At 44.0% G+C, this 27,028-nt stretch overlaps 1 protein-coding gene across 4 annotated transcripts in view; it reads right to left on the reverse strand.

Annotated features, from left to right (window-relative positions):
• The window catches only part of MAD1L1 (mitotic arrest deficient 1 like 1), a 369,255-nt gene that overhangs the window by 234,409 nt on the left and 107,818 nt on the right, over positions 1 to 27,028 (reverse strand). For all 4 annotated transcript variants that reach the window (XR_008468072.1, XM_054212045.1, XM_054212046.1 and 1 more), the window contains exon 11: positions 22,126 to 22,270. Coding sequence is in view for 3 of the 4 variants with exons in the window: in XM_054212045.1 (XP_054068020.1) it covers positions 22,126 to 22,270 (145 nt within the window). In the remaining variant the exon portion in view is untranslated. The remainder of the gene's footprint in view (positions 1 to 22,125; positions 22,271 to 27,028) is intronic.

Consider the following 27,028-nt stretch of genomic DNA (forward strand, 5'->3'; position numbering starts at 1 on the left):
TGTATATAAGACTTTAAGTGCTGTGCATAACTTCTTCCCCTACAATACTACTGTTGTCAGCAGTTGCATTCAACTGGTACATAGAAATTTCCACGAGGGAAGAAAAAAAGGCCGGAGAGATCCCTAAGCATCAGGATTTACATTGAATATCACAGCTTTCTTAGCACGTCTCATGGGGAAATGAATCCTTTGACTTTGGAAAATCATCCTTTCCTGTGCATAGGTCATCAACAGATGGTAGCATACAGAAAAAAATGCTGCTTTTGAAATATTCATGTTGTTTACTGCTCTAGGTTGCTCCTTTGTTTCCTATCTTGAGGGACACCCAAAAATTAAAACCAAAAATCTAATCTTGGTATTAGGAGTCTTGCCATGCTGCCTGATTTGCTCTACTTAAGTTCCAGAAATCAAACTAACGTAAAACTTTAATTTAAAAAAAGCCATTGTACTGACAGAAATTTTTTTTCCTCCTTATTTGAAACTCTTCTTTTCATCTGTATCTGTAAAATCACCTTCTGCTCCCAATATCCACATTCATCACCAAGAATCAGAAAGTCTGAAGGAAAGGACGCGGAACGAAGGGCCTGTGACCCACAAATCTGAGATATACTGCCACTGGAGAATTTCAGTGCCCAAAAAAGATTTATGTTCTCCTCCCAGCAGCGAAGAAATTGTTGCATTACAACTAAACCTCTCATGGAGATGCGTATATTCACAGGTCCTAGAAAAGGGCTACTGCAGAAAGTAGCAAAATATGCATGTAATACCTGAAAAATACTTTTTCTTTCCTAGTAAATCGCACTGTCTATAGAAAAGCGTTCAACCTTAACTATTCATCACCGCTAAAACCACATGTATTCTCAAGTCTATTAAACAATTGTCCCTTTTTGGCTGAAGTGGCCTTGATTGGGTTTCTAATTTTTCTCACACACTTTTTGCACATTTTTGCTTTCTAATCCGAGTAAAATCTCTCAGACGTGTTATAGAAAAATGTCAATAGACTGATAAAAAATTAAACTTCACTTTAAAAAAAAACCTAAAGCTCCACTAGATGCGACTGAAGTCTGAGCCTTTGTCTGAGCTCTGACCTCAGGAAGGAGGTAAGAATGAACGCTTACAAACACGCGAAAAGAAGCCTGCTGTTCATGCTCCATTGTCAGGTTTGAAAATTTCCCATCTTCTCACGTGGGTAGCAGATCACCGTGCAGCTGCACGTCCTTCTGAGGCTCCTCCGCAGCAGAAGGAGACTCTTCCACCGCTGGGGAGGGACTCTGGATCAGGGAGGGGAGCCACGGGACAAGGGGGAAGGGTTTTAAACTGAGAGAGGGGAGATTGAGATGAGATCTGAGGAAGAAATTCTTGGCTGTGAGGGCAGTGAGCCCCTGGCCCAGGTTGCCCAGAGAAGCTGTGGCTGCCCCGTCCCTGGAGGGGTTCAAGGCCAGGCTGGACGGGGCTTGGAGCGACCTGGGCTGGTGGGAGGTGTCCCTGCCCAGGGCAGGGGGTGGCACTGGGTGGGCTTTAAGGTCCCTTCCAGCCCAAACCATTCTGTGATTCTATGAGGAAATCCATGTGATATATAAAATGAAAACCTCCCTCATACAAAGCACAACACAGATGAAAGGGGGAAAAAAAGCACATATGTTATCTACAGACACACACACTTACAGCACTGTTAGGAAAAGCTTGAGAGTAGTTCTCTGCTTTTGTTAAATCTTTTCACATTTGCCCAAAACCAATACTGCAAACACAAAAACGAGGTGTCTTACCACTTGTGCAAGAGAGATGAGCTTTACAAATTAAAATACTACTTATTTTTTTAAGCACTGGTTCTCATTTCTGTTTGTCCGAGCTCCTGAAAGCAGCATCGTGCTGGCACCGCCAGGGACACGCAGCCCAGGCAGGGACCGTACAAGTTACCTGCTCCACATGTGGCTCCTTTCCTTTGGACTACCACACACACACATCTCCCATCTCCAATAAATTCTGTGTGCTCAGCATCTTTTCTGCTGGCAACTCTATCACATTCCCCCAACCACACTTGGCAACAGGATTTAGTCCGCAGAGATACTGAAACAACATTGGTTTCCTCTGCTGTGAGGAACCAAGTACAAGATGCTACGCTGAATTATCCAGCCCTCCACTGGCCTGGGTAACAAGCCTTTGGCAACACCTAGACACCAGGGACAACATCCTCCCCGGTGTAGCTCAGGTGACATTAGCAGAACCACACCAGGGAGAAATTCAGCCTCAGGCTTATTGCACGGCAGCATTTCATCTTGGTCAGCCCCACCAGGCTCGCTAAGGAGAGGATCTGGAATATCAAGTACAAGAAAAAACCTCAAACACCAAAATCCCAGGGCATCTCTCGCCTGACATCCCTTTCGCAGCAGCTGTTTAGAAAGCTGTGCTACGAAATCGTAAGCATGCAGAGGATCACTCGTGACTTTTCAGTGTGGATGACCTTCTCCCCCCGCCTGCCTCCAAGTCGGTCTCCTAAAGGTATTTCCCTCTCCCTCATCTTTAACTCTTTCACAAAATGTCACATCGATTTTCAAGTCCAAAGAACAGCCATCTGACATCTTAGAATAAGCCCATGATGTTTCCCACTAGGAAAACCACAAAAGATGAAAGTGAAGAAAAAGACTAATGCCAAATAGATGTTTCACAAAGGTCACATGAAACACAGGGACCGCGGCCTCAATGGCAGCCCACGGTAAGAGCACGTCTTGTTTTGCTAAGCTCGTCACTTCGCATTTCACTTGCACATTGGGGAACAAAAAGCTGCAGGAAACAAATCTGTCTTTGACTGCCCTTGGTCCTTAGAAGCTTAATTACCTCCAGGATCCTCAAACTATCTGGACTGCCTTCAGAAGCTGAAAAAACTCTTTACCTGCGCTCAACAATACAGACGGTTTCCATAGTTTTGTTTAAAAATGCAGACAGCAAGGCTGCTTGTTTTCCTAAAGCACTACACTCCCTCTTGAAATGTAACCTGGGATCAATTTTATTTCATCTGTTATGTAGTAGTTTTAATAAAGTGTTAAAATGAAAGATATTGAAAAACTACACCAGAAAATAATCCTCTGAAATAATGTGAAAATGGAACGGGCAAATAATAGTTTTCTGCTCCAGTTGCGTTACGAGATCCCCTCTCGCTTTGCTTGCACGCCCAGCATCTACTCGGCTTCGTCTTCCCGAGAGAAGGCAACGGGAGACACCAGTCCCCACCAGTCTCTGCTGCCTCCCAGTAAAACTACTCATTGCTTCTGCAGGAAAGAAGTTTCCTCTTCAGAACAAGGCAGACCCAAAGAAATAACGCTTAAATCTGTCTATTTATAAAACTCCTTGTGTAAAGATACTATAGTGAATGAAGTATTAAAGTATGCAGCGCGAGATGTAATAGAGTGAATTATATTCAGTAAGATCACACGCTGCTGGAAATATGCGAAGAGCAACACTGCTGACTTTCAGTTGTCAAGCTACACACACACACACACACACACACACGTATATTGCTCAGCTCATTATTTTCTACTGTTTCCATGTGTGATAACATGCCCAACGCTGACACTTCTCCTATTCTCCCTGGCAGACCCTACATTAGCATGTAAATAGCTGGCAGATAGGAGGAAATGAAAGCAAGGAAGAGCTCTTTAATTAACTTTAATCCTCTGAAAATCCATACAGCAATCTGTTCTGACAGTTTCCTACACGGGATCTTCTTAGGAGGTCCCTAAGTGCTGCCTGCGGATCACTGCCAGGCTGGAACAAGGAGAAAGAATGAACAAACCAATTCCGGAGACAATATTTAGACATTTTTCTGCTATTAAATGATGACTGGTGACTGCCATCTGGCATTATCAGAGCTGTCATTAGTCCGACTCTGGATGGGAAGCAAAGAGATGCCATAAGCCAGACGACAGAGTGCTTCACACCCGCCTGACAGCCAGTCCCCGCACCGGGGTACGCGCCAGAGCTCGCACCCCCCCTCGGACACCCCGATCCGCACCCAGCCGCCTCCTCGAGTCTCCAGCGCCGCACACGCTACACGTCTCTGCCCTCCGGCCCGCGTTGTCTCAGCCTGTAGTAAACACGAAATCCCCGAGGTTGAAGAGGAAAGCAATTTCATTGTTAGAAAACTTGAGGAAACAGCTCTGTAGTCGTACACAGTCCTTCAAATCTTGAGCGGCGAAAAGGCTGGCGGGCTCTAAAGGAGTGAGCTGAAATCATTCCTCAATGACTTCCATTTTCCAAATGTGACAAGCATTATTCATAACCCTCTACTACAGGAAATCTCAAACAAATTTTGGTGGGGAAAAAAAAATACTTAAGGATAAATGGAAGGAGGCACAGTGCCACAGCCTTTGGCAACAGAAGACTGTCAAATAACTCTTACCTAGCGGGTTAGATTTAGCTCTGGAAGTGGTATCCCTCTGGTACCAATCTCGCAGAAAGGTCACTGGTTCCATTGTGCCTTGGAGTGACCACTTTGAGGCCACTTACGGCTCACAGAGACCTGGAAAACCCTGCACAGAGCTGAAGGAACACCGAGCTCCCCGTGGGGTGACTGGGAGCAGCTAAAGAGCCTGCAGCAGCCAGAAAGGCAAGGAGTCGGCTCTCAGTCCCCTGGGTTTCTTGGGAGCCGAAGGAGGGAAGAGCAGAACTCCCGAGCATCCAGCAGGTACATCGGGGAGAGCCCTGGCCTGAGCACGAAGTCACCTGTGGGCGGGGGATGACGTTAGCAGCCTGCTCCCCTGCTAGGACTTCAAAACCAATGCAAGATAAACAGGCAGTGATTAAAAGATAAGAACCCTGAAAATCTAGCTGATGCGGTGATATAAAAGGCAAGGAAGGCTGAAAAGAGAGGACAAAGTAGAAGGGATGCTTCTTTCGGGCAAAACTCCAGCTTTTACAATGCAGGAAGGAATAGAACCACTCAGTCCAGATCAGACCAAAGATCTGATCTATCAAGAGGGTCAAAGGTGTAAATTTCTACCTGACACACCCAGGTTCCCCCCACCCTCTTCCATCTAGATTTCCACAATATTTACCGAGCTGTTTTAACAAACGTAAATTAATATAACACAAAAGATAAATGCAAAACCATATCTTGCCAAGTCTGCTATTCCCAGAGGGTTCAAAGAATAAAGACACAGGAATAAGCAAAAGGTGCCCAGATCACAGACATACCACAAAGCAAAGAAAATCTGTTATGCAGCATCAGCCCATAACTGTCTACGGACCTGCTTCCCCAAGCCCATCCTCTAGTTCTCCCATTCCAATAATTTCATGGTCTCCTGCCAGTTGAACCACACTAAGTATAAAGTGGGATGACCCTGTGTCATCACAGTCCCCGCTCCTAATTATTTTTGAATGCCGTAGTGTCTAGAGCAAACATTTCACTTTATTCATCATTCCAGATTCCAGTGGTAGAAGATACAGAAAATACCCAGCATGGCAACTTCAAAAACTCGGTGACTGATAACGCTCAGAAGAATGCACGCTCTTATGAATATGTAAGCATGAATTTCAATAAAATGACCTTTAACACAACAGATTCCAGCTGAAGTAAGAAGGAAATCTCTACTGACACATAAATTACTAAAGACGGTGTTCCTTCTGAGATTTACCTTACACAGGATAGCCCTTACACATACTGATCGCTAATCCTCTTTCCCGCAGCTTTGAGAAGTCGTGTTCTAATCTGATTGAAGTCCAGTAGAGAGAAACACCAGAAAAAGTGCACTTAACAGCTATGAAGACAAACAAAAGATGAAATTGGAACAAATTCACAAAAAGCATTATAATCACATCCAGAATTAGTTAAAAGATTGTACTTTGGCCATCCGGTAAAAATACCTGGTACTGATAAGATCTGAGCTGTGGCCTCTCAGCTTACCTGCCATCCGATTGCTTCATTTTAAGTAACTATGCAACCACCAGCCAGGCAGTTTCTTTAAAACCAAACCAAAACTAAAATAAACCCAAAGCAAAACAAAACTAAACTAAACTAAAACAAAGCAAAGCAAAACAAAAGCAAATTTTTTAAAAGGGGGGGGGGGGGGGGGAACCCCAAAGTAATACCTCAGCTAAAGCAGATTTGAAATCTCAGCCCGATCACAGCGAACGAGACCACGCAGCTCTCCGCCCTGCCCAAGGCGCGCATTTCGGCAGCCTGATCCACCCTCGAGGCAGAGAGGAGCGACAGCGCCTGTGACCCCGTTATACTTTTCTTTGCCTGGGAATACAGAGACTGTGTACTCATCGCGACAGTGTTAAATCTCAGGGGACATTCAGAGACTCTCACAGGGAGAAGACGATGAACGTTTCAGAAATTGCTAGTTGCGATACACGAATTTGCAAGAGTATCTCAAATCTTTATCATAATGTGAAAGAAAATAAACCTACCACTCCTTTTTTTTTTTTACATTACCAGTTTCATGAAGACAAACATCGAAACATAAGAAGTCGTGAGGCTCGCATAAAGTGAGAAAGGTCATGTAAATGTAAAACATAATGGAGAATTTCAAGCAAGTAAAAGCCACAGCAATAATAATAATTTCTATTTTAAAGGTAGACAAATTCCAGCACGATGAAAAGTTAAAACCCCAAAACAGACTGAGATGGACAGCTGCGGATAGAGGGCAATTCTTCGATTCCACCAGAGGTCAGAAGCACGAGGGACCGCAGCTGCGCTCTGACCCCGACCCCGCAAAGATCCAGCTCGCAGAGAATGAGCGCGGGGCCTCTGCTGGATTGTAACCAGAGAACTCTGATAATTTAACCAGAGAACCGTGACAGAGGCAACTAAATGCTTCAAGAAATTAAACTGCACTAAGGAGAAGATATAATAATAATAATCTCAGAGCTTGATATTCACCCAAGACCAGAATAACAAAGGTGTTAACAGAAAAAAGGAATAAAATGATTTATCATTAAAAATGGCTATTGTGTTGGAGATACTAGACAGCAGACACCCTCCTATCCATTTTGAAAAAGGAGATAAGGTCGTTCTGGGAAATTAGAGTCATTGGCAAGGAAGTTTCACCTGAACATTAAGAAAATTAGCTGAGAAGCTTCAGAATTACAAAGCACCTTTTTTAGTTGAGTGTAACAAGATAAAATAGAGATAGATAAGCGTAAGCTTTTGTTAAAATTAAACTGAACTAGTTAACAATTCTTTGAGAAACAATTCTTTGAGAGAACTCGCAGGAGAGCGAGCTGGAGAACGCAGGGTTTTGAAAGTCTGTATAAATGACCGAGCATCCCTCAGTTTTAATCATTATGTGAGAGTCAAATACCTGTCGGGGAGAGTGGGCGAATGCAGGAGCACAATATTCCGCCCGGCCGTGGAAAGCAATTAGCCGCAGGCTGCGCTAGGGATTACAGCCACAAGTTTCATTTAGTACACTTATTAGTGTCGAAAACCGGGGCAAATAGCAAGATGTGTGCTGATAACATAAAATATTAACGTCAGCAGGGTCTAGAGATGAGGGCGAGGCATTCTGGAGCACCTAAAAAACCCAAAGAATAAAAGGCTGATAAGCAGACTGAGCACACACAAATGCAAGTTAATGCAAAGTGGGAGGAAAAAAATACTAGATTTCATGCAGTGTGCATGCAAACAGCTTTTAAACCCCAATCTCCTGTGATCTGGACACCCTTTGGAGCAGTGACGTCCCTATGGACACACTGGTTTGAGGTGGCCTGGAGGGACAGGACTCCACCTGTGCCTACATACAGGCCACGGCCCCCACAAACAAAAGCACTTCAGCAACACGGCTCCAGGAGAAAAATCAGATCCTTGTACTAATACAGGTTCACCCAAATGATACCAGATGCTTCCAGGCTCTGGGAAGAGCCGGCAGCTGTAGAAAATCAGTGAAACGCTGATGGTAACACAGTGGAGCAGGCAGCATCAGGGAACACGCACGCACACACTACAGCAGGGGACTTGCTGTCTGAAGGAAGGTCATTGTCATGCAGGGACGGCACAGAAACCCGCAGTCTGCTTTGTGGGACTCTGCAAAAAACAAATATTCTCGGTAAGAGATGCAATAAAGATTTAAGAGCCCTTCCACAGAACTCCTGTTTGACTTGGTCTCGGGTCTTCAGCGGCGTCAGCCCAGCATCTCAGTTCCCCATCCTCTTCTACAACCGAGAGAACGGAGCTTCTCTGTCCCCCAGGAACGGCAGAAGGAAAAACTCAACTCTAAACAGTAAGTACTGCTAAAATGTGAGCGACAGTGTCATTCAGGCTCCCAAAATAGACGGTATTTAACCTTCATTAGCTCTCATAAGTCTACCAAGCATTGATATTCAGATATTTGTAACACGTTTAACTCCAGACCAAGTCCCCAGACAAAAAAGAGAAAGGGCAGCCAACGTAACAAGATTTCTCGCCCCAGAGCTTCTTACCACTACTTCTTAGGGGAAAATTTGGCAAGGAGAAAGAACTCATTGGTCTGGATGAATAAACCTTGTAAGTCCCAAAGCTCTCCCTGGGGAGAGTAGGAATCTCACTTGTTACATCTTAACAAAGCAGCACAATGAGAAGATACATACCACTGTCCTTATGTTGTATGAAGAATGTGAACTCTCTCACTTAGATTTAATCTTATTAGCCTTCCTTGTAGCATATTAAAAGTTAATTACAAACCACAGCTTTGGATGCAGATGGCTGGGCATCCATCCTTTGTGCGGAGACAGACCCCCGACCCACCCGGACAACCACAGCAGAGGAGCAGCAGCTTGCAGGTTCTCTCAGCTCCAGAGCATCCAAAATACACTGAATTCTCCATAAAGCAAACACAGTATGACCCCATCCCTACCGGGCCAGGGGCAGCAGCAAGTTCTCTATCTGCTGTTACTGCTAATTCAACTGGAAATGTGTACTTTGATGTTTTAGCTGCAGTTAAGAGATCGGGTTCCTTCAGTGAGCAGTTTGATGTTAAAAGGAAGCCTGTGTAACTGCAGGCTGACGAGGGGCAACAATCCCACATCCCTGCTCCCTCTCCAAGGAAAGCTAATCGGACAAAAACCACCCCTGCAGAGGGAGAAGTAGCGAGTACCTAAACACTGACAAAGAAAACCCCAAACTCACCCTAGCTTGGTGAAACGTAAAACGACCTCCTCAGACAGTCAGGGTGGGTTTGGTCAGAGACAGATCCAGAGGAGCCAACTTTAGCTGGTCCCTCGGAGGGACCAGACCATTCCCAGCGTTAGGGAGCAAACTCCAACAGAGGCGGTGACTCAGGACGCAGAGGATGCCCCAAGAGCTGCAGCAGAAGGACCTTCAGACCCTCAGAACTCACTAATCCATGTTCAGGCAGGGAAGGTACGCACGTTTAATTACTTCTGTCTCTATTTCTGGTTTACTTGCGTTCTCCGAAGGAAAACATCAGATTTGGAACGTACACTTCACCTCCTTCAGCTTGCATATGCCTCTGGAGAGTTAAACTATAAACCTGGCTATTATTTACAGCTGTTCAGCATCCTATTTAAGATATTTTCAAGGGGTTTCAGCAGTTTTCTTTTTTCTTTTCTTTTATGCAAGCAAAAAGCCAATATTGGAATGCAAAGGCTACAAACACAGCCCGGGGTTAACACCACACATGATAAATTCATGTGCACAGATATTACATAAGAAACACGCTGGCTGGCATAAAAGGAGGGGGCGGGTTAAATAGCTTTCTTGGGTTTTTTAATCATTTCTTTGGTAGAAAAGATTTCATTTAAAGCCTTTAAAGTGTGACGAACACACTCCATTACGAACAACTCACTGAGCTACCCAGGGACTGCACCTCCCTGACATTTACACCCTGGGGAGAAAGCAGAGCAGAATCAGACACTCAGCATCTCTTGTTGAAGCTCACACGTTCAAAGAAGAAACAGCCACTAAACTAAGCGGTACTCTTCTGCTCAGGAGCAGAGAGGATTATTTCGAGGCGTATGAAAGCAGAAGCCATCAGAGCAAAGCCGTGCCTGGACGGGACACTGCGGCAGAGCAGGAGGGACGGGCAGTGGCAGCTCTTCCCCAGTAATGGCTCGTCCCCCCTGAAAATTAATACTTGTGGCTTTAAATTGGGAGGGAAAGGGGAAAAAACAAACAGGTGAGTTGGCTTGGTATTTTGCTAGAAGCAAACAGAAGAGCTGAGATTTACTTCCAGGACTGGCAGTGAAGCGGAGGTAGGAAAGAAACTACTTACTGGGAGACACCAGGAGCGCTGGGGCGGCAGCGGGTCCCCAGCCCCGCGCGGGAACAGGAGGAGGGGAGAAGGAGGATGGTCAGGGTTACAGCGGGGTAGAACAGGGACTGGAGAGATGTCACTGGAGTAAGCTCTGCCACTTGTTCATGTTCACTTCATGCAAAAGGTCAATAAAATCTCTCGCACGGTGGTTTTGATTCAAGAAAAAAAGCAACCTGGAGTGGTTCACAAGCTTTTTTTCCCCCAGCACCAAACTCTTACATATGTAATCTTAAAAACGTCTTCACGTTGGAGAGGGATAAAAGGCATTTTGTTTTGATTTCATTATATTTCCTGAAATTGCTTTTTTCTTCCTGCATTTTTTTCTTGCCATTCAGTTGCGGTGGCCCTCACAGGGGGATAATGCAATAACGCTCTGTCAAGGTCAGCTTTCCAATAACTTTGCAAATGGCATTTCCCAATGACAAAACAAGCCCAGCTTTTCTTCTTTTGTAATTAATATAATAAAAATGTCAACCTGGAAAGTTGGTCTCCAAAGGTAGCATGTTATCAACAGAAAATTAATTTTTTTGAGCCAGAAAGTGCTTCCTTATCTGAGAAACTGAAAACACTATTTACATAGTAGAATTACTGTTATAAGCGCAAAACATAAAATTTCTGCAGCTTATGAACGTGTCTGAAAAAGCAGCAACTGGGGAGAAGAAGAGTTAAATTGCTTAAATTGCTAATTCAGACACTAGATCATTTTGAAAACTGCACATTCATTTTGCAAATTCAATTTGCACATGCCCTGCAGAAGCACAGGGTTCTATGTTGTCTGCACATACTGAAAGAAACGTCACTCCACGTCCATGCTTATCTTCGATTTAATTGCCCGTTTAATACACAGAACTAGTCTTCCCAGCTCCTCTCCCATCCAGGTAGCAGTAACAACCAGCTGTTGGTCCTGGACCTACCTGTAACCTACGTGTCTCCCATGTGAGGCAGAGAAGAAAGGGTGCAGGAGCACTGACTCTCCCAACCGCTTCTCCCAGCAGAAGGAAGACCCTGCTGCTGAGAGGGACAAAGGGAACAAGAGGATCTCCTCTCCCTGAAAGGGGAACGAGTTCTTGGCACTGTCCCACGGAGGGACATGGAGGCCCGCGGAGGTTGAGCCCATGGGGCTTCAGGCACACCTCCATCTACCTCAATCCAAACCTACGTGCTATAGTCAGGTCAAAGCTCTACCTAGGACATGCTGCTTGTTGTAGGCTGAGTCTCTCCTTCAAATGCACACAAGGACAGTGAGCCCCGAGTCCTGTCATCCAATTCTTTCTATATTTAGTTTTTACGCTCATTACAGGCACTCAGGACAAGCGAACGTGAGCTTCAGAGTGCCATCAGCAGGGTGGAGACTACTGAATGGAGCTGCTCTCACGTCTTGGGTGGGGGGAAGAGTGCTCAGCTGCAGCAAAACAACAGATCTTGCAGCTACAGCAGGGGCTGTCACAGCAAATAAGCAGAATGCAAATTTTTCTCTGAAAAATATTTTCCATCGATGTCAAACCCAGCCCTCCAGGTGTTTGCAGCTCATTGGCATGAGATCAGCACAAACCTTCTCAAACACTTGCAGAAATATGATCGGTTTAACAACGCTCCCCATCTCCAATTACTTTCACTTCGACCACTTTGTCTCAATTCCTTACACGCAGTCTTGTGACACCCGAAGTAACAGTGACCAAGTTGGGTGTAGGCTCCGCTTCCCTCGGTGTTGTGTACAGAAGAAGTACCTGGGATGGTACGGCACTGGAGTAACCACGTTTCACCTCCTCTGGACGCAAGACAGTAGCAAGCAAAGGGCGATGTTTGCTGGAATCCTCAGACAACTATTTTCTTCACTACCCAAGGAAAGTAAGGAGATGTAGACACAACTACAGACAGACACATTTAAACATTGCTCTGGTTCTGCTTCCCTATAATTAAAAAGCAGCTTGGACACCCCATAGAGTTGTAGGATCTTCCTACATACACCCTCTACAAATCATAAGACTCGCATAAAAATAGTTCTCCTCCTCCCGACAGAAGAAAGTTAAGCATCATCTTGATGTAAAAAGCTTACCTTCTTTTCCTGTCTCACGCTCACACTTTGTTTATTAACGCCCTTCCAAATTCTTTACTTCAAAAAAGGTAGTGATATTTCAGGGAAAATCCCGAGGCTCTGGATTCACACAGAGAGACAATTAAGCCTCAGTTCCCCCACTGTCCCAAACCGACTCCACGTGAACAGGAAAATTTATGGTAATAGCTCTTCATGGCTCCTGGTCTAGATGTCCCCCACAACACTAAAAAAACCTAGCAGATGCCCCATATATTGAGAAACTCGTAATATAATAATCTCATGACATCAGTCAGAATTCATTAACTGAAACTAGACCGATTCTTCAAATTTGCTATAGTTTCTATTAAATAATGTCGTCTCTACCTGAAATACTACCTAAGCAAATGTGCTCATAAAATAGGGAACAGTTCATTTCTCCTCAATGCAACAAATCATGGGTCAGAGACCATTTCCAAAATGCTTTGAAAAAATCTCATTTGACTTCTAATATATTCATGAATTTAAGCAATGCTTGACCGGAGATGTTGTGAACATGCATTGAACAAAACAGTTAGTACTGCACGATACTGTGCCAGGAGCAATCCAAAACTCCTTAATTCTCCAGACAGTCCTTCAGTTTTATAAAGATTTTGGGTCTTCGTTTGAAAGGATGCTCCGAGTGACTGGTGTCTGAGCAGTGCAGCTGTTCTTACCAGAGGCTCACATCACATGTTGAAATAAGCTACTGTGCAATTACTTAATTATCTCTCTCTCCTATCCTTTATAAAAAACCCACTGCAATTCAACTTGAAGCAAACCCAGTTAATCCAGTTTTATGGCTGAGAATTAAAACAGAGAGAAGTCAGAGATTCAAAGCTGCAGTTCTTGTGGCAGTACCACCGCTCTAAGAGGCACAGATATTAATGCCTTCAAACCGTAAGTATTTGAGGAACAAAGAAAAGCAAAAAAAAACCCTTTTTGTGCAGCTTATCCCAGCTAGCACGTCAGAGCCCGCTGTTCAGAAATCCTCGGTCCCTTCCCCTGTCCTTGGATGCCGCCCGAGCCCATACGCGGCCACCCTGTGCCGTCCACTCGAAGGGAGGTTTGTTCTGACCCACTTCCCGTAACAAGAACTCCCTCATTCCACCCATCCATCTTCCTGCTTCCTCCTCTGCCATACCCGCTCGACCATCCTTCATAATTCAGGGCCGAGGAGCAAAGGAATAAATGTTAGAGCAAACGCATCAAGGGAACTGTAACTTTGAATTACCTGACCTGGGCGAGTTTAAATTCTCAGCCATAACATTGGATTAACCTAATTTCTTTTTATTGAATATTTTACCTTTAGAAGGCCTACAGTCCTTTCTCTCAGAGAAATATGAGAACTGAAGGTCAAATAAATTCTTTTATGGTATATCTCTAATTTTCATAATCTAACCTCAGCATTGAGCATTAACATCTAGTGGTGGTAGGACAAAGCAGTCAGTATTCTGGGAAAAATGATCACATTTCTGTATCACTTCAAAAACACCTCATAAGATAACTTGTAACGTTTAACTTTGCTGCGTATTCTGAATTGTTGTAACATTTTTTAAAACTCTCTAAACACGTTGCTTAAACAGAAAATGTCAGACGTAACATCAGTAAGAATACAGAGGCTGTCCTTGTGCCTCCACCTCAAAAGCATCAGATGCACAGAGTAATAAAACTTGTATTTTCATCATGACAGGGTTTAGCAATACATAAAAAGGCAAGAGAGAGAATTACACAGAATTGATTCCCAAAAAATTGCTAAGATAATTTTTATGAGCTCTTTCATGCTTCTAAAAGGGAAAGGGAAGCAAGGCCCACGAGTCAATTCATCTTCTGCCTCCAGGCTGGGCATTTGAAACTACCGTTCACTATCGTCATGTGGAGAGGCCCTGGTGATGAAGCTCTGCTCTAACGAAGCGTCTCACCTTCAGGCCTCTGCGGGACAAATTCCTGTAGGTACCCATACGCGTACACAAAGAGGTAGAACATCCAGAAGTCAACGAAAAGGCAAATTTCTCCACTAGCTATGAAGAATTAGGGCAACACCAGATCAAGAGCAAAAGATCTCAGGAGGGAGGATCTGATGGAAAGCAAGAAGGTCGGGGCAGAGCGTGCCCCTAGATGGCCACAGCCAGCGAACAACTCGGTCATCTCAGACCCAGAGACCCCTTCCACACAAGTCAGAAACGAAGCAGGGAACTCCTGGGCTTTAAAAAGTCATTTTGGAGCAGGATAAGGAAGTGAGAGCTCAACAGCTCTGCTGTTTTCTTCATGGAGTACAAGAAGTCAGTCGTAAAGCTATGAGCAAAGGGATAGGAAAGGGAAAGGAAGGAAGCTCCTGTCAAACAAGGCAAACCAAGCGCTTCTCTGGAGCCCATGCCAGAAACCACGCATTTCTCCTGTCTGCAAATCTCCCTTGATAAACAGTAATATTTTCTGGTTTAGTTTAAAGATATTTCCTCCTTCCAAATGGTCTTTGTGCACCGTTTCGAAGCCACTGCAGTTAGCCGCTTCTCCAAACACATCGATTTCAGCTCTCCACACTCATTCTTTTTAGAGAGATTCTGCAATTGTATTAGCAAATGATATTAGCAGGCCTCGTGGAACAGCCTGTTTCAAAGGAAAATGGCTTGTACTCACTTTATTCTGGAAGACAATTTCCATTTGCTTAATATAGTCATGATATTTTACTGAGGTAATTATACTCTTAGCTATCAGTAACAATTAAACCCTTAGACTGAGGTTGCTTAATAAAGGTCTCAAAATAAATAACACATTCCAAACACAGTATTTTTAAATGTCAAGCACGCAAATAAGATCTTGTAATGAATATAACGAAGCATCAAGTATAAATCAGCACAAAGTTTGTCTGTCATTGTAGAAATCTTGGCAAAAACTGCCGTCAGAGTATTGTGGGACTCTGATGGGCACGCCAGGGCAGCGCAGGCACTGCCGATGAAACCATCTCATTAAGTGTCGTATTTGTTTGTCCTTTTTTATTTTCTGTAGCAACTTCCATGAAAACCAGAGTCAGACCATTCTGTTACAAGCTAAACAACACCCAGCAGCAGACAAATTAGGGGGTACAAAGGAGAAAAACTGCCCTCCAACTTCGAGATCTAGAGATATTTGAAATCACGTCAATAAATCCTAGAAAGGTGTTCCATACGGAAGGCGAGAGCATGGTTTAAAGGTCCTTACAATGCAGACAGCATGATTAAGAAAGGTGAAGTAGGCCAGTGACAGCCATTTAAAAAAAAAAAAACAGACAGGAAAAGTGTTGTCCGAATAACTATTTGCAGACTCTCCTTGTAGAGCATCCACCGCAGGCGAAGAGAGAACAGCAAATCCCCTCCAACGCTGCTGCGTTTGGGAGGCGGCTTCCAAGCTCCAGAGGGTGGTTAGGGGGATCAGGACTAAAACACGACAGAGTGAGGAACTGGAAGAAGCTACTCCAAAAAGTCACAGCAAATTTGGGTTATACAGGGCGAAAAAAAACACCTGGTGTTAAAATCAGTCCTCCCAGAACTCTCTTTCCCCGAAGCACCTCTACATCCCAAGACACAAGGCTGTCGGAGACCAACAGAAGCAAACGCAAAACGTGGTATTCCCTCAACCCCAACAGAAAATGTCTGCAGCAGGAGTCATCAACCCCCCAAATCCCACTTTCTCCTCACAAAACTTAGCACGCTTTATCCAGTAACCCAGACCCTCCCCTGTGGAAACCACGAGCATGGAGCCCAGCGACCACCCTGCACCAGGCTGAACTGGGGAGCGATAGAACACCAGCTAACAAGGGGAGAGGGGGATCTTTCATAACAGCATCTACCTCGTCTCTGACCCGTTAGTCTTCATCCTTTAAAAAAGGCACCCTACAAGAGGAGTCTGGGAATTAAAATTCATGATGCTACTGGTGAGTAAAAATTACAATTCAGCAGAGACCTATTCAACCCCCCCTTCTCCCCAGGCAGCAGTTGCCTCTTGCGCTCTGTCCCACGGCAGTTAACGATCTCCTCTCTTCCCTTGCTGTTGTCCCCCTCCGCCCACAACTACCAATCACCTTTCCTCTGAAATTATTTAACTGATTAATATAATCAAGTTGAAATTAAAAGGAACTGTGCTCAATCTAAAAGGCTGTTGAGTCTCCTCCAAACCCACCTCCCCTCTAGTAAATTCTGCCTCACCCCACAAAACCCGCCTTGCTGAATGGCAGAAGAGGAAGCCGTGGAATTGCTTTAAAATGTATTTATCAGCAGGCATGAAGAGGAAGATAACTTCCACGGGTTTATCAAAATCTGTGAAGGGGAGAGATGGTGAGCAGAGGGAAAGGACTGGCCATGGTCGGGCTGTGCCAGCAGGTAACAACGGCGCCAGGGTGGCAGCACAGCTGGTGATGCTCCAGTAATGATGCTGCTTAAATGATAGACATGGGCTCATGAGGCGGATCGAGGGAAGGAAGCAGCAGCGTATCAAAACAGCCAGGGCAAAGCTCTCGATACTGCCCATGATGCAGCAGAGCAGCTCAGTGCTGCCCCAGAGCTGGCCATGCTACCTGGACGCAGTGCACAGGGTATAAAACACCAAAAAAGGTCTGTTGCAAGGCATCTGTTTGCCAGACTGGTGGGTTTTATTGCTACTGAGTGCAATATTTAAAGTTAAATTTTTACATATCCCAGAAAAAGGGTTAATTTACCTCACTCACTGAACCCCCCAAACTTTTAAGATCCTTCTTTGTACTTTACAATCATCTCCCTCCTAAGAAAAAAACATAATGCAGGACCCAATATGACAGAGAAACCTTCAGCATTATTTTAAATCTTTACTGGTTACAAAACAAAGCAGATGACAAATCAAGTCATGAACTCCGCATCTGCCATGCTTAATGAACAGTTTAATTACCTAGTCCCATTTCTGATGCATCGCTGCCGTTCCCGGCTCTGGGAGTCACTGACATTCCTCGCACTGGCTCTTGCGAAGAGCTCCAGGAACGCGTGGCATCAACAGTCAGCTGGAGTTGCTTAATCAATACTTGTTTAATCACCAACTTTTATGGTGATGGCCTAAATTATGTCTCAATAGCAACAGATTTCCTATCAGATCACATGATGTGGTTGAATGCTCGGAAAACAAAATGGAATTTTTCAGCCTCTTCTCCGGGCAGGGGAGTACCCAAAGGCAGACAAAGGCACAGACGGGAAATAAACACAGCAACACAACGACATCCAGCACAATCAGATTAATTCCTTTGCTGCGTTATGCCTTATACAAGAGCAAGGGATGCAATCAGGACAGTGTACATCCACAAAGTCTACAATTTGAAAATCAAATTGGACTCATTTGGGATAAGTTACGAGAAGTGAAACTGCGCTTCACATTCTGAGCTCTTGCGTATGGCAATAGGCAAGAGGTTCCTATGAAGGACCGGGCACCAGCCACAAGCAAGCAGGGCATCTGGTCGCTGGTCAAATCCACTGCCTGTGCTCCAGGCTGTTCCTACTCGCTCTGCAGCTTCCTGCAGTTATGTCCACCCGCTCTGTGGCGGATAGAAGAAATAACCAGTTTAAGGAGTCACTGAACTGCACGCATGCAGGAGAAGAGGCTGAGCGGGCCTGAACCCTATCAGCAGCTAAATAATGAATATAGAATCATGGAATGGTTCAGGTTGGAAGGGACCTTAAAGCTCATCCAGTCCCACCCCCCTGCCCTGGGCAGGGACACCTCCCACCAGCCCAGGTTGCTCCAAGCACCGTCCAACCTGGCCTTGAACCCCTCCAGGGATGGGGCAGCCACTGCTTCTCTGGGCAACCTGGGCCAGGGGCTCACCACCCTCACAGTGAAAAATTTCTTCGTAATATCTCATCTAAATCTCCCCTTTTCCAGTTTGAAGCCATTACCCCTCATCCTATCACTACATGCCCTTGTAAAAGGTTCCTCCCAGCTTTCCTGTAGGCCGCCTTCAGATACTGGAAGGGGCTCTAAGGTCTCCCCGGACCCTTTTCTCATAAAGGCTGAGCATGACCAGGTAAAATCACACAAGAAGAAGAGAAGGTGACAACTCTAAAAAGATCCATGCAAGCCAACTTCTGGCCCTCCACATCAGAAGGCTTTGGGAACCCTTCATCTTGCTTTTATTGCTTTTCTCCAACCTCACTTCTCCTGCACAAGGTCCATTTGTGCCTCCTGAAAGCTGTCCTCCTGAAACAAATAGACCGGAGCTTGCTTTCCATTAAATGCTGACTCAATCAGCTGCTTGCACTCAGATAATGATTTTCAGAATGGGTTTTTCATTTTGGGAGACCTACATGCCATATAAAATTTCCTAAGAGATTCAAATTTTAGCCATTCAGTAGCAGAATTGATTGTTTTTAACAAGCCTACTTCATAAACAAAGACCAGGGGTTGTCTGCAAAGCTCTCAGAAAAAGAGAAATACTCAGGAGCTTAAGGACAACACAAAAGTCAAATACAAGACTGTGTAGGTAAACATGGCATTCAAAGCCAATACAACAGTAAATCAAAGAGGAAAAAGGGCAGAGGTGGCCCAGCTCTTCCCCCAGCATTGCAGGTATCTCCCACTGCTGCTGTATCAGAACTACCTCAGGTAATAAAGCAGAGATTAAAGACTTCCCTAAAACTCTCAGCAAAGCCAAAGCAGAAAGACAGCACAACAGTCAGCGAACGCAGCCAAGCGGATGTCTAAAAGAGCGAGTGAATACATCCCTTCAAACACCCATTTCTTTTTCGTCACCTTAAGCGAACAGAGTGACACTCCAGGAGATACCTTCAAGCCATCAATGTCTGAAAACCTCTAGGGTGTCCAAATCTAGTCTTATGTTTCACTGAAAACATGTAGATCAAAAAACTTAAGTACTGCCCTGATTTACAAGGACTCATGGGAGAAAGTAACCAACTAACATGTTCTAACCAGCAGTTTGTCAGCAGGAATAGCCAGGTCGCAGCTCCCGTGCCAGCCCGCTGTCAGAGCTGGCATCAGTGGGGCTGGACCCCCGCACTAATATGTCAAAGACTGGAGACCCCTGCTCTTTGAGTCTGACAGGGCAGAGAGGTTCGTAGTGACTCAAACTATCCTAGACTGACAATTGTGCCAATTCCAAACAGTAAACCAACTGGAAAGGCCCGAGTAAGGTCAAGAAAGCCCAGAAGAAGTAAATGAGGCGAGGAAGCAAGCAATGGAGGGAGAAGTTAAATGCACTGAAATGGAAATATGAGAGCAACCAAGAGAGACGGTGGCAAGTAGAAAATGAACAAGATCGAACAAGTGAGACAGGCAATCTGTGAAAGCCAAAAAATATTGTTTGAATCTTGAGGACAAAAATTCAATAGCCATAAAAGTAAGTTGAGAAGGGATCAGATTGGCAAGCAAGTACCTCCTGAGGGGAGTATGTTTACTACTAAAATATTAGGTACTACTGTTATCAAATGAAGAACAGCTTATCATTTTCTATTGATCTTTTAAAACACATTCAAGGCCTGAGACTTCCAGGTTACAATTTGAGCCCAATGAAAGGAAAGCTGTTACTGCATTAAACTCGCACTGTTAAACATGCCTAATGCCTCAATCCTTATTTGCTCAGCATACAGGAACGGATTCCCTGCCCTACTAGAGGGTCAAACGTACACAAATGCAAAAATCACACTATCAAAAGCAATAGCAATTCAATCATATATATAATTGTCTCCCCCAAATTAGATTTTCACAGTCCCATTTAACAAGACAAAGATTCAATAGAGAGAGCTCATCTTTTCCATTCTCAAATTACACAGACGCGCACTGTACTACTGATGCCACTAATTAGATGATTAAATACCATTCTAGGTGATATGCTTTCAATGTAAAATAATTATTTTTAACAGGCAGTGTATTTGCTCAATCTCATTTTGAATCACGATATCATACTTTTTTAATTAAATGAAATTCCTTCTTCTGATTTTGCATGAGAAGAGCATCCAGTAGGAGAAATAGTGCCAAGGATAGATCGCCCAAGTACCACAATGCATCTCCTTCTTCACAAAGGATCCCTAGCATTCCCTGGACGGAATATAAATTTTAGAAAACAGCAAAGTTTTTATTCCTTTAAAACAAGTCGGTTGAGGAATCATTGAGCACATTGAAAACTTCGCTGCCAAAACGCAAGTTTATTTGCCTTGGTCTGATGAAGGACATTTCCAACTTTTCCTCTACTCCTCTTCCAGGGGGAGGAGAGCAAAGCAAAGGCTCTGTCTTCCTATATAAATTAGGGCACAATCAATTACATGACAAAGTACTGTTGTCTTTTTGTCCAGTACTTAAAGAAAAGCGATGATATTTTGTGTTCTATGACAAAACACATTTCTGCTGAGGACTTCAAATAAGTTAACAAAGGGAATATTTTAGAAACCATCTGAGAAACCCCCTTCAGGGCTGAGCAGCCCAGCGCGACGCTAGACAGCTGAGAAGGTTGGAAAGGAAGGATTTTTATCGGGTTCAGTGTCCATCCAGTGCTCTATCCAGCCATGCCAGCACCAAACTAGGACAGGATGGAGGGCTGGCTGCTGCTGGGGATATTAGAAAGCCTGGGAAGAGATGCCTTTTCTGCTTCCACGGAGAGAGTTTGGCCCATCCACCCTGACTGTGGTGTCTGCCTCAGTGCAAAGCAGAAAGAACTGATGTCATTTTTCTTTTCGCACTTATGCGACTCTCTGTAGCATCAGATTCTGCAGCCAGAAGATCTGATAGAGTATCCTTTTGTAAAGCGGTTGCTTCATGCTTCAAGAAGCCCTGCTTACCGCGCCAGACATCCCAGACTCTTTGGCTTAACAATGACGTGGAACTACAAAGAACTGGGTGCAGCACAATTAAAACAGATCAAAATGCTTTAGTTGACACTGAAAATGAAAGCCTAAAGCACAAGGAACAGAACAGCTCCTTTCCCTCTCGCTCAGACACTCCCATACCAGCATCTTTCCTGCCCGTACACAGGGATGTGCCTGGCTCCCTCGCACCCGCTCCAACTACTCAAGTCTGACCTTCTGCACACACAAAAGCTTCCTTACGTGAGCAGCTTTAGCGCGGCAGGGAGATTGCTCAGATGAGGGAAGTGCTGTGAGGAGTATTCTTGGCAAGTGAAGTACCTATCATTCTGACTATAGCGAATTATTATTCCCTTTGGGTAAAGAGCGCTCTGAGAATTTAATATAAAGTTTTCAATGCTCTACAGACTTCAAAATTATTGTATAGAATTTCATCACGAGAGCATACCTGATATAGGATAATGCGGACTTCTTTGATATATCCTTTAGAATCTTAAAACGTATTTTCAATTTACTGGTCTAGTGCCTACCATTACATTCGAACAGACTTTCAGCCTAAGAGGAAGGCGAAGCTCTTACTCTCTGTAAATTGTTTTTCCACAGGAACAGTTGACAAGGTGCTGTCGTTTCATTCTCTTTAGGAAGGGAGGCGATGCAGCCAAAGCCATTATAAATTCCCTTCAGTGGCTCAAAACACTCTAGCGACAACATGATTCAATTCTCTGCCCTCGCACAAACGCCAAGCCTGAGACGGAGCCACATATCCCCAACCCAGCATGAGCCCAGATGGGGGGAACGCCAGCAAAGCCTTAGGATGTACTAGTACTTTTATTCTAACAGAGCCCTGAAGACAAGTTTCACGTCTCTTACAGCACCCGCTATGCAAAGACCCCACAGCAACTTTGTAGTACCAGTTACGGAGGTGAAATAGCAACAATTACACCTGGAGAAAAGAAATAAGGACACGGGCTTTTCCAAACATTATCTAGAAACTCACCTTGGTGAGTAGCAGCACACGCTTCTGCAGCCGCCTGACCAGGGCTTCATGCTGCTCACGCTTCTTCTTCTCATCCAAGAGCTGGCTCTGAATCCGCAGTATTTCCTCCTGTAACTGCTGCCGGGCCTTCTCCAGTATTCGAGCACTAAAAAAGATAATACAGATCTGTGAAATCTTGACCACTGTCTCTTACTCAGATCAGAAAAACCTGAGAGGAGAAGCATCACCATGATACCAGGACACTGGGCCTGGGGCCGTTGCATCTTACGGCCGCACACTGGAACGCGAGTAGCTGCAGTCTCATTATCAGCTGTTCTCAGAAAAAGACAGGAAAGAAGAACCATCCCGGTGACAGCCTTCTTGTTCAGCACATGACAGTTACTGGAACCTCACATAAACAGAGCATCTAAGTAATTGGATATCTATTTCAAAATCAACCCATTTGCCTTTGAGAAGATGCCTTGTTTTCAACAAAAGATGCACGATCTCGGGTTCTACTGTGTCTTTTAATCTTTTTCTAACAAAGTAGAAGTAAAACTGAGGTTTAATATGATCTGCTTTGACAGACAGATAATACTCAGCAAGTAATTACAGCCACCACCTGCACACTGTTCTTGCCAGCAATCTATATTGGAAGAGAAATGTCATCTGAGGCCAGGTGATTAGCACTTCTGCAATGTGGACACAATTCTCAATTAAGCCAGAAGAGCTTGGTCCCTCTTCTTCTCAGATCCTTGCTGTGCAGCCCGACACGGTGACGCACAATTATCCGTGTATTCCTGGAGATGTTCTTCACGCGTGCCCTTCAGGCGCTCGCTCCGCTGCTGGGACACTACTGGGCAGCTGTTCCAACGCACTCATCGAGCAGCTCATCACACATCAAGTACGTTGGCAAAGGACTTGATCAATAACAAGGTAAGAGTGAAATTGTGATTGTTAAGAGTCGGTTCATAATTTAAGCGTGACAAGTTTATCCAAGACTGCACTACCTTTGAAGTATGTACAGAGTGAGCAGGACATGAAAAAAAAAAAATATTGCACACAAGTCAAATCCCCCCAGGCAAGCAAGAGAGATCAAACCCATCTCCAGCTCACTCAGGAACAGAAGATCTTTATTTCTCTGAGGCAAAAAACAATACTGGAAAATTTATGATCGCTTCAGAGGGGTATTCTTTATCATTATAATTAAAAGAAAATAAATAAAAATGCTTTTAAATAAAATAACACTATTGTTAAGGTACTGTTTAGATAGATCCAAAAGGGAACACTGCCTTAAGAGTCCCTTTTAGTGTAAATCAAGTACATCCTGCACTGCCAGGTCGCCAAATTGTACTTCCCAGGAAATTTAGGTAGGAGTTCACCAGAATCCCCAAGCAGCTGTCTCCCTACCTCAAAATCCTTCTCCCTGAAGAAAAAATATGCATTTTAAAACACTGGATGAATTAGAAGCCTGTTTAAAGCTCCATTTCAATTTTGAACCATAAACAGCCCACTTTAATAATTAGGGACTGTGAAATAGTCTCTTCATTGTTGTATTCAGGTGGGAAAGTTCATCAAGAGGGCTTCTCATCTGCATTTGAAAATGGGTAATTTTATTCCCAGGACACCACTACTTCCTCGGTTCTGATTTAATTAATCAGTTAAAAAGGGAACCTGGGCCCAAGAGCAGTGTCTATGGTGATGGAAGAAGAAGCAGCGCCAGCCTTGCACCGGATGCTCCTTCCCCATCCCAGCCTCAGGAAACATCTCAAACAGTCTCCTGGATACTTAACAGGAACATTAGCGTCTTTCTTATTAAATAATGCGAGAATTCCACAGGATAAAGTACAGGATCAACTCTTGTCGGATCGTACAAAATAAATCCATATTAAAAAGCTTCCTAGAAGCCAAGATCCAAAGATGGCAAATAGCAGGTTGAGTCCTGGCATACTGTGAAATATGGAATAAAATTAAGTGGTATAGCCGAGATGTCAAATGTCACAAGCGTGGTGCCAAGACAGACTTTACACCCGTACATAGGGGCCAACCTACCATGTGTGCAACGCGCCAGCCTCCAACACAGGGCAGAATGGACGGGCGGGACCAAGTAACCTCAGCCACTGTCTTAAGATTTGTTAGAGTTCAACAATATTCTTTTTTTTTTTTTTCTGCACAGGGTAAATGTAAGTACAAAAGCCTCATCAACTTTGTTATAACAAATTAAATCTCACTACAGAAACCTTACTGCAAATATTATTTGCTCTATCAAAGAAACATAGTCCTGATTAGAGTCAGAACAGCAGAGAAAATGCAAACATAACATTAAATACTACAAACCAGCCAGAATCTCGCACTTGATTATTGCAAAACATTTTGATGGGACAATGGAGAAGTCTTTTTTTCTTACTCTTTCAATATTGTGACCTATTTCTATAAATTCTGAGAGGACTGATGGATTATGCTTGAGTTGACATTCACAAAGAAAAATGTGATATGTGCTAGGTTTCCTTCTTGAAATAACGAAAAATATTTGAGATTCACATCTCATGGCGAGCACAGCCATTCAGCCACATACACACCTCTCAAACTAGGTTAGAAAATTAGTGCTTTAAAACATGAGAAAAATTAAGCCAGGGGAGACAAATGGACAATTTCCTCAGCCATTGCACGGTGTTTGGAAAGAACACCATCATCTGCTTGTATTTCAGCCTCAGATCAAATGTGATATTCATGTAGATAAAATGTAAATGCCAGAGATGTCTACGAAAGCAGAGACAATACTTAAACTCTCTGAACTGACTCTGTTACCACAGATTTCCTTGCTGGAAGAAGGGTGAAATTCAGCTTTCTTACAACTCTCCACACCGTGCCAAAGCAAGTTATGGAGATCATTTCTTCCTCTCTTATGACAGATTGTTATTCTTCCAGAAACTGCACCAAATGCAACATAAACCATCTCTATAAGAAAAAAATCCAAAAAGAAAGTTATATTCCTTATTGACACAAAACAGGATTGGGAAGTTATATGTGGCCACTCTTCCTCCCCACTGATGACACCTATGGCTTTTCAAAAGTAATCGCTCACTCAAAATGAGCATTAAGAAAAAATAAAGTAAAACAGACCCAAAGGTCTCCATTCAACAGAAGCTTGGAGAACTGGCATTTTTTAAAATCTTTGCAAGTTCAAAGTAAACCTTTTAAGCCTTAAAGAGAAAAAGTCATTTCTGTTTATCAGCCTATTATAGAATCATAGAATCATATTAATGTTCCTTGTTCCACATCCCAGTGAATGAGATGCCAACGTCTTTCCATTCCGAGCTGTTGAGACTCTTCATATTTTGCTCTTCCCTTCTGTAATCCACTTTAATGTAATCTTAATGATAAAACTTCAGTTTCCAGAATGTTCTTTGAACGACTGAGAACAATGATGGCAGAGAGTGAATGCTGAAGCTGTAAGATACATTTTAATAATTTCCTTCAAAAAATTACAAAAGCAGCTGACAGCTTCCCCCCCCCACCCCGCCCCGCAATGAGCTATAAAACATTATTTTAATTATTCCATCCTTTCAGTAGCCAAGTTACCACCTCAGAGATACTAATAAAGTAACAGGGAAAGCAAACAGGATGCCACAACCAGTCTGTGGATCAGCCCGAGCGGAAAACAAGAGGTCCACAGCGGCAGGGAGACAATTAGAAGAGCAACACTCTCTGGGTCATGTTGGGACTTGGGAGAAGATGAGACACTTGCACATCCCAGGGCCAACCGTCAGAAACCAGGATCACATCAAAGAGCAAGCACCGAAACCCCGGGAGCGGGGACGGGAAGAACACTGAAGGTGCGCCGAGGGAAAACACGGTGACAGTGCTAACGCACATATATCACAGCAAAAAGAAACAGGCTGCAGCTATCAACATCTCCGTGGCAGAGCCCAAAATAAAAAGGTTAGCACACGAGCTAATGAGGCAAGAAGGAGCAAGGGAAATTGTTTTGTAGCAAGACATTTGGATGAAGAAAAGCACACCCATTCCCGAGGCTTGACAACTTGCAGCCTTTTCAACGTACCTTCACATTTATAGACAGTACACACAGAGACAGAAACCACACTGGAAAGTGATAAACAGAGAGCTTGAGCAAAAGTGTTATTTTTCATTCCAGTTCTTCTCCCCCAGGTTTTAGAAGCCAACATGAAGGTGTAAGTAAGTAAGCACGTAGCAACAGGGTAACTCCAGCACGTCTTCATACTGTCCAGTGGACAAAGACAGAACATCTCTGCACATGCCCTCCCTCGAGGCTCCTTCCGACCCCCAAGTCCCAGATTTCCTCCCCCTCAGCCTCTGCCCAACTCGCCACCGCCTGGGACGGGAATTAAAACAGGGAGAAGACGATGACAAAAACAGTCTGACTTAAAAAGGGACGGGACACAGGAAAGAAAAGGTGGGTCTTGGCAAAACAGAAAAATTTCCATCTCATGTTAAAAACGAAAAAAATTGATCCATTATAAACTGCTGCTGGGCAGACGGATGGGAGCTGTGCGACCCCTGCTGCAGGATGGGACTAACAAATTTAAGGCAGGTAAACTAGAAAAACAAACATCAGGAAGGAGGAGATTATTCAGCGCTACACGTAGTTCAGCTCAAAAGTCAAAGGTCTGGGTGCTAACCTTTCTTCTTCCCATACGGAACTGCGAAGGCAGCGAAGCAGCAGCATCCAGACCTGTGCTAGGACATGTGGGAAGGGTGGAGGCGACATTTCCACGTTAGCTGTTATTTGGTTACCACGTTCAGAAGGGGCAACAGTACAAAATATTAACATCTTTAGCGGCCATATTTTATTTAAAGCTTTAACTGAGCCATATGAAATACTGCTACAGAAAATACCACCGAGAGGCAGCAGGAAAACAAGCTTTCTTCGTGCTTTTTATTT

This window comes from Rissa tridactyla, chromosome 8 (assembly GCF_028500815.1).
Source record: "Rissa tridactyla isolate bRisTri1 chromosome 8, bRisTri1.patW.cur.20221130, whole genome shotgun sequence".
NCBI lineage: Eukaryota > Metazoa > Chordata > Aves > Charadriiformes > Laridae > Rissa > Rissa tridactyla.